Here is a 15,056-nt window from a genome sequence, read left to right on the forward strand (position 1 = left end):
AAGTATTTTTTGGTCAGGGATAAGGTTTGGGGTAAGAAATGAAGGGTTAGAGTTGTATTTAATTTTGAGGATAAGGGTATGAGAGCAAATATTTCGGAGCATGTGTAACCGGGGGAGGTTTGAGATTAGCGGGGCCTGAGAGCGACACCGAGCAGACGCCCCGTGGAGAGACGATGCGTCAGTGTGTCGGCCATCTTGTGAGTGGCAAGTTTAACGAGATTCTAAAACGACATTACTATTATCCTGAGTAATTGTTATAGGTCATTTTTAGATACGGAATATATGTTCTTTTAGTCATAATAACAATGGCAATGCATTTGTCTTAAAATTAAGACGAGTTTTTTTTTTTTTTTTTTTTTTTTTTTTTCTAAACTTGTAGTACCTAAACTGTACAGCAGGAGGAGACACATGACTTTTAAAAAGAAGTAGATTTGGAGAAATTTATTTATTTATTTTTTTAACAATCGTTATACAGTGGTATGACGACCCTTCCTCATTGTCTATTTTTTGACATGTATGTTACATTTCACTGTTTCAAAACATCAAAGTAAATTGGATTGTTGTTTTTAAATGAAGGTATTTATTATTAAAAGAAAAAAAATCCAAACCTATATGGTCCTATCTTAAAAAATGATTTCAAACTAAATCTAATAACTGGTAAGGTCACCCTTAGTAGCAACAACTGCAGTCAAGCGTTTTCAATAACTTTTCAGTCCATCCATCCAGCCATTTTCTGTTCACCCTTGTCCCTTAGAGGGATTGGGAGGGTTGCTGGTGCCTACCTCCAGCTACATACCAGGCGAGAGGCGGGTTCACCCTGGACAGGTCGCCAGTCTGTCGCAGGGCATAACTTTGCAGTCTTCAGAGGAATTTATTAATCTTTTAACAATTATTGTAATTTAGCCACATTGGATGGTTTTCAAGCATGGACAAACTTTTTAAGGTTATGGCACAACATCACATTAGGATTCAGGTCAGGACTTTGACTAGGCCACTCCAAAGTCTTCATTTTATTTTTCTTCAGCCACATAGTGGTGCTGCTATGTTTTGTAACCAAGTTGGTTTAAACCAACAGACGACCGTATTTTTTGGTCCACAGCAGATTTGATGGTTTCTATTTTCACAACAAGTCTTCCAAGTCCCCAAGCAGCAAACATCACACTACCACCACCACCGTGTTTTACTGCTGTTTTAGCAGTATTATAGATATGAAGTTTGTCAAATTGGTTTATTTATTCTTCTAAATTATTTTGAGTCAAAAAGTTATTTCTCCCTACATTTATTTGAGTACAAGTTATGTTGTGCTGCTCTTGACGATTGGAGGTCACCATAGCAACCAGCAACCGTTAGCCTGTCCTCTTTTTCTGTTTCCATCTATGACTGTGGTATGTAAGGATCCGCTCTGTGTTTCCACTTTTTCACACAGGGACATGTAATAAACGTCTTCATTTAAAAACCTTGTTTTGTGTTCACTTATGTTGTCTTTGTCTAATATTTACATTGTTTTGATGTTCTAAAACACCAGTGTGTTTTGTGGCAAACACTTTCTCACACCATTGTACAAAGAAAGAGGTCGCAAACCCTTGACCTCCCTGAAATATTCATTGAAAAACTGCTTTGCTGTTCCACAACAGTCTTAAAGCAAAGCTAAGGGTTACCAGTAGACATAAAGTCGGGGACTTTTTCTTCAAACACAGACGAATCAGAGACATAGCTGGCTGACCAGCTATGTGAGTCCTGATTCGTTACAGACCAAAAAAATGTTTCCAGGAGGGTTCAGCTGTGAAAGATAATGGTGGAGCTGTTGTGGGTGTCTGGGTATTCATCTCCCTCAGGCCAAGCTTGGAGTCGTTGGTTTTTTTTGTTGTTTTTTTTCCCCCTCCCCTCCAGGGGGTCTTTTTTGTTTTTGTGAGCTCTAGTATACCTTATATGAAAGTAGGCTGACAGGAAAGGGGAAAGAAGAGGGGGGAAGACATGCGGCAAATGTTGCCGGGTCTGGGAATTGACAAGGGGCAGCTGAGGACAGTTAAGGGGTAGACGGACAACACCAAGACTCAACTGAACACAGAAACCTAAATAAACACACAGAAAAACCAAATCCTCACACTTCTTGCATTTATATTCTGAATTATCTCATTAAAGACCAACTTTTTAATCATTTTCTTTTTCTATTTTAGATCCCAAAGACCCGACTGCCATTGAAAGGCTTAACTTCATGAACATGGCCAAGCCGAGCATCAAGGGTCTGATCGAGTCGGCGCTCATCCTCAGACGCACGCTCCAGCTGTCGCCATGGAGCCCTGCCTTAAACATGGACTAAAATGTAGGTATTATCATCATAACGATGGAAAAGTGACTTATTTTTCTGCATTGACTGATTAGTAGTGTTCTGTATATAAATCACAGACCGTTTAAAGTCAGTCTGAAAAGTTTGTACAACTGAAGCTGGCTCTAGATTATTCCCTTTAGGTTAATAATGACTTCAATTTTGCTTCTGTTCAGCTGGAGAAAGTCATGGCGTCTCCACACATTTATTTATTTTAAGCATAAATTCAGTGAGTGTAAACATAACTTTCCTCAAAGTGAAGGCTGGACTTTTCAGTGTTTTTAGTGTGAGGCTACTGCAATAAAAAAAAAAATACACATCTTTACCAGGGTTACCACAGAGCATGCAGTGCACTGTGTATTTAGTGTTGTTTTTTCCACTTATAAAAGAAAAATCAATGGTTGATTTGCAGTTTCACAGAAAAGCTTAAGTCAACCATTTCAGTGAAAGATTTGAAGGTAAACGTCTGGAGTGTTTAGTGAAGGCTGTCCAGTTTGGAGCTAAACAAGATCATCGGGTCACTGAGGTTTACAGCAGGAGGCTCAGAAGAGGCTTTTCTGTTTTCCGTCACAGAGTTCGGACAAATACGGGAACATGTGAGACCCTAATCCTGACAGCAGCTCTTTCCCATCCTCCTGCCGTTTTTCCAGATAATTTGGATGAAACAATGTTGAAAAAGGAATCAGATAACTACGAATTTAAACTTGCACTCCCTTTTCCGGGTCTATTGGGGAATACTTTCATTTATTTCTTTGTTTTTTATTTTAAAACATACAGCATCGTTCCATGAAATAACTGATTCATCCTTCTTGGATTTCTTGGATGTGGAAGTGATGGGTGTCTGTTTTTATTAAAAGTGGCGTCCTGTTTGTAGATAACACAAAACTGATGATATTGTGTCATTAATTCCACAAAGCTATGCTCTGGAAAAACACCAGGGCTGAAAAGTAAGTGCACCCTTCCTGCCTCCTTAGCAATTTATAAGACGTTAGCGGTCAGCTATTGTTAATAAACTTCATGTTACAAGAGTAAGGACGGTTGACCTTCATCTACAGCAGCAAGTTTATTATTATTATTATTATTATTATTATTATTATTATTATTATTATTATTATTATTATTATTATTATTATTATTATTATTATTATATGCTCTGTGAAACAATCAGAAAATAGGCTAATTCTCTGCAAAAAATGTAGTTATCGTCCACAGAAACTCTGCAAATACTGAACTGTGACCAGTGAATAGAGCTAGACAGGCAACAATGAACTTTGTTGCAATGGTCTAGTCAAAGTCCAGATTGCAGCCTGATTGTAAAGCCATAATGGCAGATCTATGACGGCAAATTACAACCATTGGAAATGTAAAAAAGACAGTGAATTTCCACCAAAAAACCTTTTTAGAAAAAGCAGGGACATTTCTGTGCTCCAAAAGTCAAACATTTGCAAGAAATGCTAAAAAATTCTAAAATGCTAAAAAAAAAAAAAAATTAGATTAACCTCAGAAATTTACTAGAAAAAACTTGGAAATTACAAACGTTTAACATTTTTGACTTTGGAAACTCAGAAAATTTCCAAAAATAATTTTGTTTTGACTTCACTGGCTCATAAAGTTTTTGAGTTTTTCTATAAAATTTCTGAGATTATTCTAAAACTTTGTGAGTTTTTTAGTGGAAATTTCATCCTTTTTTCCGTCTACAGTGGCTCTAATATGCCATCATACAAACCAAAGAGAAGGTTGTGTTGGAACAAATTTCTGCACAACCGGATGAACAGAAGCTATGTTTCCACGCATTTATTTCATATTCCGGTAAATATTTAGACCCTTTTCCAACATCACATTGTGTTTTGAAGACAAAAGAGAGAAGGATTTGCTTTTCCTGGAAGAATCTGAGTTCAAAAACATCAGCTGGAGAAAAGCAACACTCCTGTGGAAAGATTGAGGGATGAGAAGGGAGCAGCATCACTACTTTTTAACCTTAAAGCATCAATATCCTGATCTAAAAACCTCAAATCCAGTGTTTGAACTCTGACCTCATGGTTTTGAGATGTAATGTGAAATAAAGCAGGGATTGAGAAGACAGACGCAGGTGCATGGACTGTTTTCCCCCCTATGTGATGTTTTTTTTTTCCATCATATTAAACTTGCAGAGGAATATAAAATTGCTGACATGCTCACAGCGCTGCAGCTGTTTTGCTTTATACACTCCCAAAATGTGGGAAGATGTTCTGTCACATCTCGTCGCCAGAGATCTGCTGCTCCGCTGTTAGCCTTGACAATATTTTGTGTTGTGAATGAAAACAAACATTGTTTTGATAACAAATTTTAACATGCGGAAAAATGCAAGTGTTGCCCCAGTGAAAACACCAAAACGAGGATCTGTGTGACATGTTCTGGGAAAACCTGCCGCCTGACGAATTTTGCTTTCATTTGGTTCACAAGAACATGCAAATATGAAGGATTAATCTGCATTAATCTGATTAAAGCTGCAGCTGAAACGGAGTGATAAAGTTTCAGTAAAGAAAAGTTACATTGACTTGGTTGAAAATGCAATCAAAATAGCTTTAAAATCCCCAAAACCACAAAGTTTCTTCAACATGTGGATTTATTTGAGTAAAAAAGTTTAAAATCAGGTTTAGGAAAATGGAGTGACTACCCCCCAGAAAAGTAGCCTCATTATTTATCTTCTCCATTTTCTGACATGTGTGGTCCATGCTGGTTTGCAACCTCTGCATCTCATTTATTACAGCTGTACAGAGCGTCAACATCTCATGAAGTTACACTTTGAGTAGCCTGGTTGATTCTCCCCAGACCAGCAGATGAAAACACAACTAATTCACATTTTCTTTTTTGCAACATTTTAAAATTGCGCTAAAAATTTGTTCAAATTCAACCAACGATAATCAACTACGGGAATGTTTGCGCCAAACAAAAGATGTAAACCCAATGAACTTTGGAAACTCCAAACACCAAATTTCTACCATTCCAGAGCTGATTTTTCTGTTTTTATTTATCTAGAACCAGCTGGCACAGAGGCAACAGGTGCAGGGATTCTTGTGGCAACTTATTTCTGGTTGCAAGGCATCTTCCCCACTGAGTCACTGCATAAGTGCTTAGACCAGCAAGAAGGGAAAGACTTGTCATGCAATGCCAATAAAGGTGGTCTGGTGCCAAAAATATATGAAGGCCAGCAAAGGAGCATGCTCTGAAACGACCCACACTGAACAACAGACGGAGCAGAAGAAGAAGTTGGAAGTAGATGTTGAAACAGCTCAAATAAAGAACTGATGGACAATTTTGTTCTTGTAAATCAGAGTTGATTTTTTTCTTTTCTAAATTGCTTTACAATGGATCCCGTTAGTTTGCAGTGAATTGGTTAAATCCCTAGAATAACTGCAGAGGTCTCCCTTTAAAAATGCTTATAATTGCCCATTTTAGTAGTTCAAACATCAAATATACCTTAATGTGCATTAATTTGCACAGCGGAGCAGTCTTAGTGTTACTTGTTTATTGTCGCTCGGTTGTTGCTCTGAAGTCGGGATTTCAACATGGCGACTCCCGTATACATGGTTCTCAAGATCTCCTACAAACATCATTTTAAGCTTTACTTTCATAAGGAAACGCCACTTTGAATCTGTTCAGTTTGGAGATTCAGACTTTACACTCGTATTTATGTGTCGTGTAAACTTATCAGGTTTCTGCCATATCTTAAAACTGTTGATGGAAGGAGCTGCCATATTGAACCGTGAAGGAGCTGCTTCCAGATTCTGTTGGTCAGTTCTTGGAAATGTGAGAACATGTTTCTCAACAGAACACAAAGAAGTTCTTCCTCCAGGTTTGGGATCAAACTCAAGCAGACGAGTTCAGGTATGTTGGTAATTTGATAAAGAGTGAAAAGAGACTGAAAGTATAAAAGTCCTTTGACCCTCTGAGCCAAAAACATTTAAAAACAGCAAAAATTATGAATGATTATAATCAATGTCTTTAGAATAATTTTAACTCTGTTACGAAACCAATGGAGGACGGTTTAAGTTTAAATGATTCTCATCCAGATCTTTGCCTCTCATCCCCCACACACATTTTTACTCCAGGTTGGATTCTTTAAAATGAAATAAATAGAAAATTATATAACTACAGGACAATGTCTTCCACCTCACACATGAAGTTGTTGCAGAAGTGAGAGTGACAAATTGCTGCTTCATGTGTGCATAAAGGAGCGTCATCATAGATCCTTCCACCCAGCAGTGGCTGCTGGGATTTGCACAGTTTTACTCATTTTTAAATAACATTTTGGTTGTTATTGCACATATATTTGTCTGCACTGCACCAATGTACTGCATTGTAAGTAGTGTGCTGTCATTTTAATGTTTAACTATACATTTAAAAAAATGTCATTCAACTCAGCGCATTCCTTGGACCAGCATGCACTACTTCTATATCTACATTTAAATGTTTTTTAATGTCACATATTGCACAATATTATTATTATTATTGAAGTGTAATCTTGTTTTTTTTTAATTAGTAATGTAAATATACACATAATCTATCTAATTTATCTAATCTAAACAAAAATTGTGAAAAAAAAAAGAAATTTGAAAAACAATAGAAAAATATTGGTAAAAGAAAAAAAGCATTGTGGGGCAATAAAATATATTTTGTATTTCTATTTCTTCTTCTAGGCAGCATTATATATACATATATAAATCTATCTGTCTGTTTGTATATATCTATATTTGAGTAATTATATATTTATTTTTGAGTTTAAAACATGTAATATCTCAATATATCTTCTCCCGGCAGGTGGCGCTGTACGCTCAAAATAACGAATCTGATTGTGAACCTTCTAACAAATCAGAATTACATTTAATTTCAGAGCTGCAGGTAGATTTCAATCAAGTATGAGCTTTTAGAAATTTACATTACTTTTTTATGATACTGGATTAAACAAAAAGAAGCAAAAATGCGTTTTTTTCACCGGAAGTGAAGGCAGTTCATTCATCGTTCATGCCAAAAGGGAACAGTTTCCTCTTTAATTAATTTTTTTTTTTTTTTTTTTTTTTTTTTTTTTTTTTACCAAGGTTGCTGGATTACTTTTGGGCTTAATGTGTGAGATTGTAAACACTGACCCTGAGGAAGCGGTGAGGGCGCAGTGTGCGGAGCAGCCCGGCCTCCTCTTCCCTCCCCCCGGAGGAGTGGCGCAGACAGAAGGATGGTCCGGCTGATAGAGGAGGAGGCGGCGGCCGCTTCAGGACGCGCAGCGCTGACTGTCGGAGCGCAATGACTCAGACAAACTTCACGACGCTCCGGAATTAGGCTTCTCCAGAAGGCTGTAAATCAGAGCCAGACTGCAGGGTTTTATTTCCACATTGACAAGTTTGGACAAAGTTCCTGAAGCCGTGAGTTTCCATTCATTTTTCCCATAACTTGCTAGCCTGGCAGGTGCTTTCAGCGCTCAGACAGAGGCATCTTTACTCACTTTCTTTCTATCCTTTTCAGTTTTGTTGCGTTGCAGATTGGAAACATTTCAGATTTAAGCAGACTTGTGCGTAAAAGCGCAGCCGAACATCGTATTTTTACTCCAATTTCTGCGTGTGTGACGCGGCTTTCTGCAGTTCTTTCTGCAGAACGCAGAGTGTCAGCATCTCCTCTAATGAGGCCTCCGCATATCACTGAAGCTTGGCTGCAGTAATCAACATATCACTGCTGCCAAGCTTCTGCATGTAAAAGCTAAAAAAAGTGTTGTTTCTGTCAAACCAGGTCAAACATCAGCTGCAGTGATCCACTCTGCGCAGGAGATCAATCAGACCTGAAGAGATGAGTGGCAAGAAGTAAGTGTTTGTTTTCATGCAAATTTCCTTAATTTCAAATAAATTGGCAAGAATAAACCCTTACAAAACAGATGCAGCGTTAAAAATAGTCTTTAGGATGAAAATGTAAACGGTAAAATTAATTATTTATGACTTTTTACACCAATTTCTCACCAATCTACATGGATTCGGGTCAGCTTTGTTAAAGTGTGATTGGTAAAACATGGACCTCTTTACAGTTTTCAGTGTCAAAGATTAGATTTCCAGTGTGCTCCAAGATTAAAATTGTTGTTTCAGATTTTCTTCTAAAAACTAGAACATAAAAAAAACTAAAATAAGCTTGGATCATTTCTTCTGGTAAAAAAACAACAAATGATTTAAACATGGGTCAAAACAACAGGAACACACACATGTAGTTCCATAAAAATCTTAAAATTACATGTTTTACCTGTCTGAAGTTTAGCTGTAAAAACTAAAGTTAAAAGAGGGAATCTAACTTTGTCATAAATTACAATAAACTGACTAAGTAATTCAACTTTACTAATACATTTCAAAACATGAAATTTCTAGCTAATGACACTCTAAACACAGAAAATGATCCACAAGGTCTCTACTAATCAACCTGGCTGTATCCAGGTGTGTTAATGTGTTAATTTTAAAGTTAAGTGGAAGGAAAAAGTGTGGTTGAAAATGCATGAGAAATAACTGCAGCTTGGAGAGGACCGTGAATCAAAAAACAGAATTTGAGCTAGAAAATGTCCTGACCTAAAACTCAAAGAGTTTATGAAGAAGAAGAAGAGGCTTGAGCTGAATCAATTAATCAGATCAATCAATCAGTTATTGAAATGATCACCAAGTAATTTAGCAATTAATTAATCATGAGCTGGAGTATGTAAAAGTTCAAAATCTATTAAAAAAATCTCATTAAACATGTTTTTCTATCCATTTATTAATCAACTGGTCAGCTGTACACTGTGTTGATGTTTAGCCAAGCAGAAATGGCCGAGGTTAAAAAGTATAAAAATATTTATCTTTCAGCTGCTGATGCATCCTTTGCTACAAATAATCAATTGTTTACTAAATAAATGCTATATTTTAGGCAAGAAAATGTTTATGTTCTTATTTAAGGAGTTGAACTGTATGTTTGCATCTTTTAATGAGTATAAATAGACTCAAGTGGTTAAAATTAAAATAAAGCTGCAATTAATCAATTAATCTCCAGGGTACTTACTTACTAAAATAATTGTTAATCAGCAGTAATTAATGCAAAAGGAGCCCCAACCCAGTTTTTTACTGCAGAATGCATTGATATATCTCTGGATTTAATATTGAAAAAAAATCTAAATATTTCATTAGCTGGCTGTCATCCAGCTTGTTAAAATAACTCACTTCATGGTAATTACTCTGCTTTCTGATGACATTATGATCTACAGAGACGCACCTGTTTGCCAACTCATGCGGCAGGTCGTGGCATCGACCTCTGCAGACCAGACTGGAGAACATGAGTGGTTCTGCTGCGTAACGTTCACGTGTCTCATGCAGATATCATGAAGCCGAGCATGTTTTGGTCACACAGCTGACAGGCTGGGAGCAGAGAGCACCGTCTCCTGCTCGAACAGGCTGAGCCACATGCAGGCGGATGCCGGTCCAACCAGAGCTCAGATAATGTTATCTGCAAACTGAAACAGAGATATCAGTTGATTTACAGCGACAAATCCAAAGTAACAGGCTGTTACAAGGTTACTTGTAGCCAGAAGGGGGCAGAAGACCCAAAAACCGTACCAAGAGTATCACTACTTCAACGTGTTTTTACTCATTTAAAAGTAAAATGTAGGCATCCAAGAAATTACTCGAGTAAGAGTAAAAAAGTATTTGGTAAAAAGTTTGCTCAAGTACTGAGTTACTGATCAAATTATCAATAATTTTGTGTCTAAAAATTACATCATCAGACGGAGCAAAATATAAAGTTAGGTGAGAATTTTGGCATTTTCAGAACAAAAATGGCAATAATTCATATAAGTAACAAAGAAAAAACAATAAAATGTTTGCAAATTAGTTTGTTTCAATAAAACACTTTAGCAAAACCTGCAGGAGTTTTTCTGTGTCTGGTAATTTTTGGTTAAAACATTTTTGTTTTTCATTCAGTGGGTAGAAAATCCAGAAATTTGACTCAAACGAGAGCAGAAATACTTTATAATAAAATTACTGAAATAAAAGCCAAAAATACAGCGTAGTAAAAATACGCCTAAAAGTAACTTTTTCAAAAAAGTTACTCAAATGTAATGGAGTAAATGTAACTAGTTACAACCCAACTCTGGTTTTAAGATTGTTTTTAATGGTTTAGATATTAATAATAAACTCATCATTAAGTTTAAAAATGTTGATCAAAGTCTTGTTTTTCTGTTCATTAATATAATTTGTCCCCCAAAAAAATTGCACATAAAGTTTAGAACGGGCAGAAGAAAAACTTTTCTGATTTAGAAACAATTTAACAAGAGCAAATTAAATCCATCAATCAGATCGCAATTACAATATTGTGTTTTTTCTACATTTGCACACATTTGTAATGAGAACAAATCTGTTTTATCAAAGTAAAGCTAGTGTCAGGTAAGATATTGACTACTATTAAACAGAACCCCATTTCAAGCAAGATCAGAAATATACATTTAATTCCAAGCACAAAATCTGAACTTTGTCACTTATTATGAAAGAAAAAGAGAATAATAGTTATTCTCTACAAAAAGGTTATAAAAACCTGAAGTCAGATATTATAAGATTGTTGTTATTTTTATTAAAACATTTTTTGACTGACAAACTCAGAACTTATTTATGTTAACTATTGTTCCAAACAAAACTTTGAGGGATTTTTCCTCAAACTTGTCACCAACATAACCAGTTCATTCACTTTAAAGATCCAACTTTGTCATTTAATTGGAAAAAAATATTTAATGTAAACATTTTTCTATTCTTAATTTTGTCCCAGATTTTTACTGTCACATTTATTTCTGACTGTTCTTGTTTAAAGTAACAAGTGGGGAAAAACACAGAAATCAACATTTAAAAGATAGTAAACTTATCTAGATGAAGAAATAAATCTTTGACTGAACATAGAGCGGTTTTGTTTTTGCTTTTGTTTGTTTTTGTTTATGGGATTCTCAGACTCTGCAGGTTTTGCTGTCATGTCCCTCCTTGTTCCATAGATGGCAATGGAGGTAGAAGAAAGTCCAGCGCTGGTGAAGCCCAGAGACAAACGAGCCTCTGATTTTAACCGGCACTTAATTTCACATTAAAAACATGTTTTTCATTTACAAAAAGAAAAACAGGATTTTTTTAAACATTCAAATCTAACTCAATATCAACACTCAACTTTATAGATTTATTCCAGTTCATAATTGTGATTTAGTTGAAATTTAAAATATGTTTTTGGAATGAATGATTATTTTTTGCAGCTCACAAATTCTACTAAGCAAATATGTATTTGATTTGATGAAAAGTTATAATAGTAGCTAAACGTGTAACTTTCTTTATATGATTTGGAGAATTTTGTATTTAGCAGGATAAGATATTAAATTTATGGTAAAGTTTAGCAGTTGACTGCAAAACTTTAAATTCATATCTGAATATGGCACAGTTGCTGACCTTTGACCCCTGGGTCACTTGTGTAGCAGTAGATAGATTTTTTTATTACAGACTCAGAGTCCAGATTACATACAAAGAGAAAACAAAAGCAATAAAAGAATAAAAAGCAGTGAACAAAATGTCACAGATTCAAACTAAACATTTAACTTGCTAAGTAAATATTTACTTAACTATCTCAATCTTTAGCTGATTAGCTAAATATGTAATTTGGAGCAAAAATGTTTAGTTTTTAAACTGAAGCTAAATATTTAACTTTGAGATAACTATTTAGCTTGCTAAATAAATATTTAGGTTGGAGCCAAACTACTAAACATTAGGATGCTAAATATTTAGCTAACTGGATAAATAATATGTCTGCTAGTTAAATATATCATAGGATTTAGTTTGTAAACTAAATGTTTAATTTCAAACAAAACATTTAGCTTTCTAACTAAACATTTAATCAGTAAGCTATTAAATTTGATTATATATTTGTTAATCTGTTTTTCTGAGATCTTGGTGTTGAATTTGTTTCTAGTTATTTGACTCCATCAACCTTTCTTAGCTGGACTTTCCTCTGCCTACATCCCCCAGAATGCTGTGCGGTTCTGGTTTGGAGTTCAGTTGAATTATTGAACACATTATCTATTGATATTGACCACATGTCTATTGCGACATGTTTGTTATTGATTTGCTGCCCAGCCCGGCCCTCATTGGACATTTTCACAAACCTAATCTCCTTTTAGCAAACCAGCCGGAAGAATTGAAACATTTTTATAATTTTCTGGTAAATGTTTGTTGGGAAACAGCCCGGTTTGTTTGATTTGAGCTCAAACATGTGTGTGTGTAGACGTCTCAGAAAGCAGCAGAGAAACTCTCCTGGATGTGTTTGTGTGTGTGTGTGTGTGTGTGTGTGTGTTGTCACTTAAGCAAAGCCAGCATAATCCCGTAAGGGCGGATGAGTAGACAGACATGTGATGGCCCACTTGTTTCTAAGTTGGAGGGTGTTGGACAGGGGGAGCATTAGCAACAGATGGAGAGGCTTTGTAGTATGTGTGGGTGTCTGGCTAATCACATCCTTTAATTTTTACTTTTATTTGACATTTTCCGGCTGTGACGAAGCGTCTCTGATGGAGGGATGCTGTTGATTTGACCTGATTGGAGTCTAATTTGGAGCAACACCAACGTTTCTGTGGATCACACTCAATTAGCGGACTTCCTGTCCTCTCCCTCACCCTTCTGTACCAGATTAAAGCCACAACATTGTACCTGCTGCACTTAGCCCTCGTCAAGGACGGCACACACGCGCTCGTACAGTTGGGCTTGTTTACACGCTGGTGCAGCCTCTGGTGTTTTATTGTTCTTTAATGGGCGGAGATGAGCGCCACCAGCAGCACCAGACTGAGCCCCAGTCCCAACTTACTGCATGTCAACGAGCCAAAGCGCTATGGCTCCACGCTGTCGCTGGAGGAGAAGTGTGAACAGTCTTTCTTCCTCTTCTACTACTACAGGATGGAGGACGAGGCGGTGGTGGACCGCGGGGCGTCCTTACTCAAACACCTTTGTGACGAGGAGGAGGTAGAGGGTGAGTTCACCTGTTTTTATTTTACTCTAACTTCCCTTCTTTTAGCAGTTTTACCTGCAGTCTACTGCATGATGTTGGTTTAGAAAGTCTGATATCATCTTTTCAAAGGAAAGTCATTCATTGATTGGAGCAGGATGAATGTTGAGACTCTTAACGAGTGCCAAATTGGCACACTTCCTGTTTGTACTTTACGACCTGGTCTTCACCTATTTAACGAGCTGGCAAGATGAAGATGTAGAACGCAGAGCATGTGATCCAGTGTTTACCTCACTAATCCCCCGAGAGACCGGCAGGACGGCAAGGAAGAAGAAAAAAATCTGGTAGTGTACTAATGATGCGTGCAGAAACTGTAAACCTGTTGGCACCTCTAAGAAAGTCTTTATTTTAGTAGTAGCTTAATTTTACTCAGAAAATGTTGGAAAAGGGAAGTGAAGCAAAAAACAAAAAAGTCAACAACCAAACACATCTTTTCCTGCAGCCATTGTAACCAAATATGCTGGAGCTCAGTTTGGGTTGCTAGGTAACCTTCTGAAGTTCTGCTGGGGTTGCTAGGTTACAGAGCTGTGCATGCTGATTTGTTACAATCCAGAGGTTTCTGATACAAAAAACATCAACTTATTGCCAAAAACTGATTGGATGGTTTGTTTGGACTGTTTTTGCAAGCAGTTGAGACCCAAATTGAAATACAAAAATGTGCAAAATGTGAATTTTGCATAATAGATCCCCTTTGAAACCACATATGGAAGATGTAAAACTGTTGTATCTGACTTATCTCTGTTTTGTTAGTTCTGTCGGATAATCTGTCACATTTTTAGCAGCATCTTTTGAAGGTGCTCGTATTGGTATGCGGTCAGGGGTCTGTGGTGTGTCGCCATCCTCCTTACTGGTCTGGGGAGTTCCCAGTGCCTTTGTCGTAGCTAGGAGATCGGGTCGGAGTGTTTCCTCTGGTGGAAAACCCAGCGAGCTACACAAACCTCCCAGAAAATGTTTAGTTTTATTCAGTGTGTGCTTACAGGCTGTTTTTCATCCACCTCCTAAAAGGAGAGGAGGAAGTCGTTTGACAAAGCTGCTCTGGCAGCGTGAAAATCTTCCTGTCCAGAACCTTGGCCCAACTATTTTTAATTCCTGTCTTCTGTTTCGCCATCTTTCAGGATGTTCAGTCATGGTAAATGAAGGCTCCATCCTAATATTAAAATTTTGCAGGCCATTGCCTGTTTTTTATTGTCATACAGCTTCAATCTGGTAATAATAATAATTCTGTATTGTTGCATTATTACAACTTTACTCTCATATTATTAGAACTTCTGCCTGTTTTACTACAATTTTATTCTCACAAAATTACGACCTTATTTCAACTTTATTGTCATACAACTTTATTCTCATAATAATGACTTTACTCTCGGAATATTAGAATTTTGTTCTGTAAATAAAAATAAAGAAATGTCTTATCCTGGCCGTGATTCTCCGTCCCTCATCAGTATGGACGGCTCTTGTCCTTTTGAAGACAGTTTTTTTTTCCAATGCAGCTCAGTGACATCATGGCCATGAAAGGAGGTTTTGGTGATTTAAGCAACGTGAGCAGCTGCCGAGTCATGCCGGAAATCAAAGTCATCATCTTCATTAAGCTCGTCAGTAGAGGGAACATTGAAGGGCTGTAAAGTTTTCTGGTGGATGGCTGAGCTGACTTTGAAATTGATAAAACAAAGTGGACCAATGCCAG

The 15,056-nt window shown here is 36.8% G+C and overlaps 1 protein-coding gene and 1 long non-coding RNA gene across 10 annotated transcripts in view; both read left to right on the forward strand.

Moving 5' to 3' along the window:
• The first annotated feature begins 22 nt into the window (after nucleotides 1–22).
• On the forward strand, nucleotides 23–5,636 carry LOC122828866. The gene is made up of 3 exons (XR_006370272.1): nucleotides 23–197; nucleotides 2,178–2,323; nucleotides 5,345–5,636. It is a non-coding gene; the product is annotated as an uncharacterized LOC122828866 (long non-coding RNA).
• Nucleotides 5,637–7,539: 1,903 nt separating this feature from the next.
• slc4a4a (solute carrier family 4 member 4a) overlaps nucleotides 7,540–15,056 on the forward strand; it is a 57,761-nt gene continuing 50,244 nt past the window's right edge. For 3 of the 9 annotated variants that reach the window (XM_044112833.1, XM_044112836.1, XM_044112837.1), the window contains exon 1: nucleotides 12,750–13,336. In XM_044112833.1, the coding sequence (XP_043968768.1) occupies nucleotides 13,129–13,336 (208 nt within the window). In that variant the 5' untranslated portion in view covers nucleotides 12,750–13,128. Of the gene's footprint in view, nucleotides 7,723–8,083; nucleotides 8,155–12,747; nucleotides 13,337–13,581; nucleotides 13,657–15,056 lie in introns of those variants that run through there. The other 6 variants (XM_044112834.1, XM_044112839.1, XM_044112831.1 and 3 more) reach the window with 6 other exon arrangements.

This window comes from Gambusia affinis, linkage group LG03, assembly GCF_019740435.1.
Source record: "Gambusia affinis linkage group LG03, SWU_Gaff_1.0, whole genome shotgun sequence".
Classification (NCBI taxonomy): Eukaryota; Metazoa; Chordata; class Actinopteri; order Cyprinodontiformes; family Poeciliidae; genus Gambusia; species Gambusia affinis.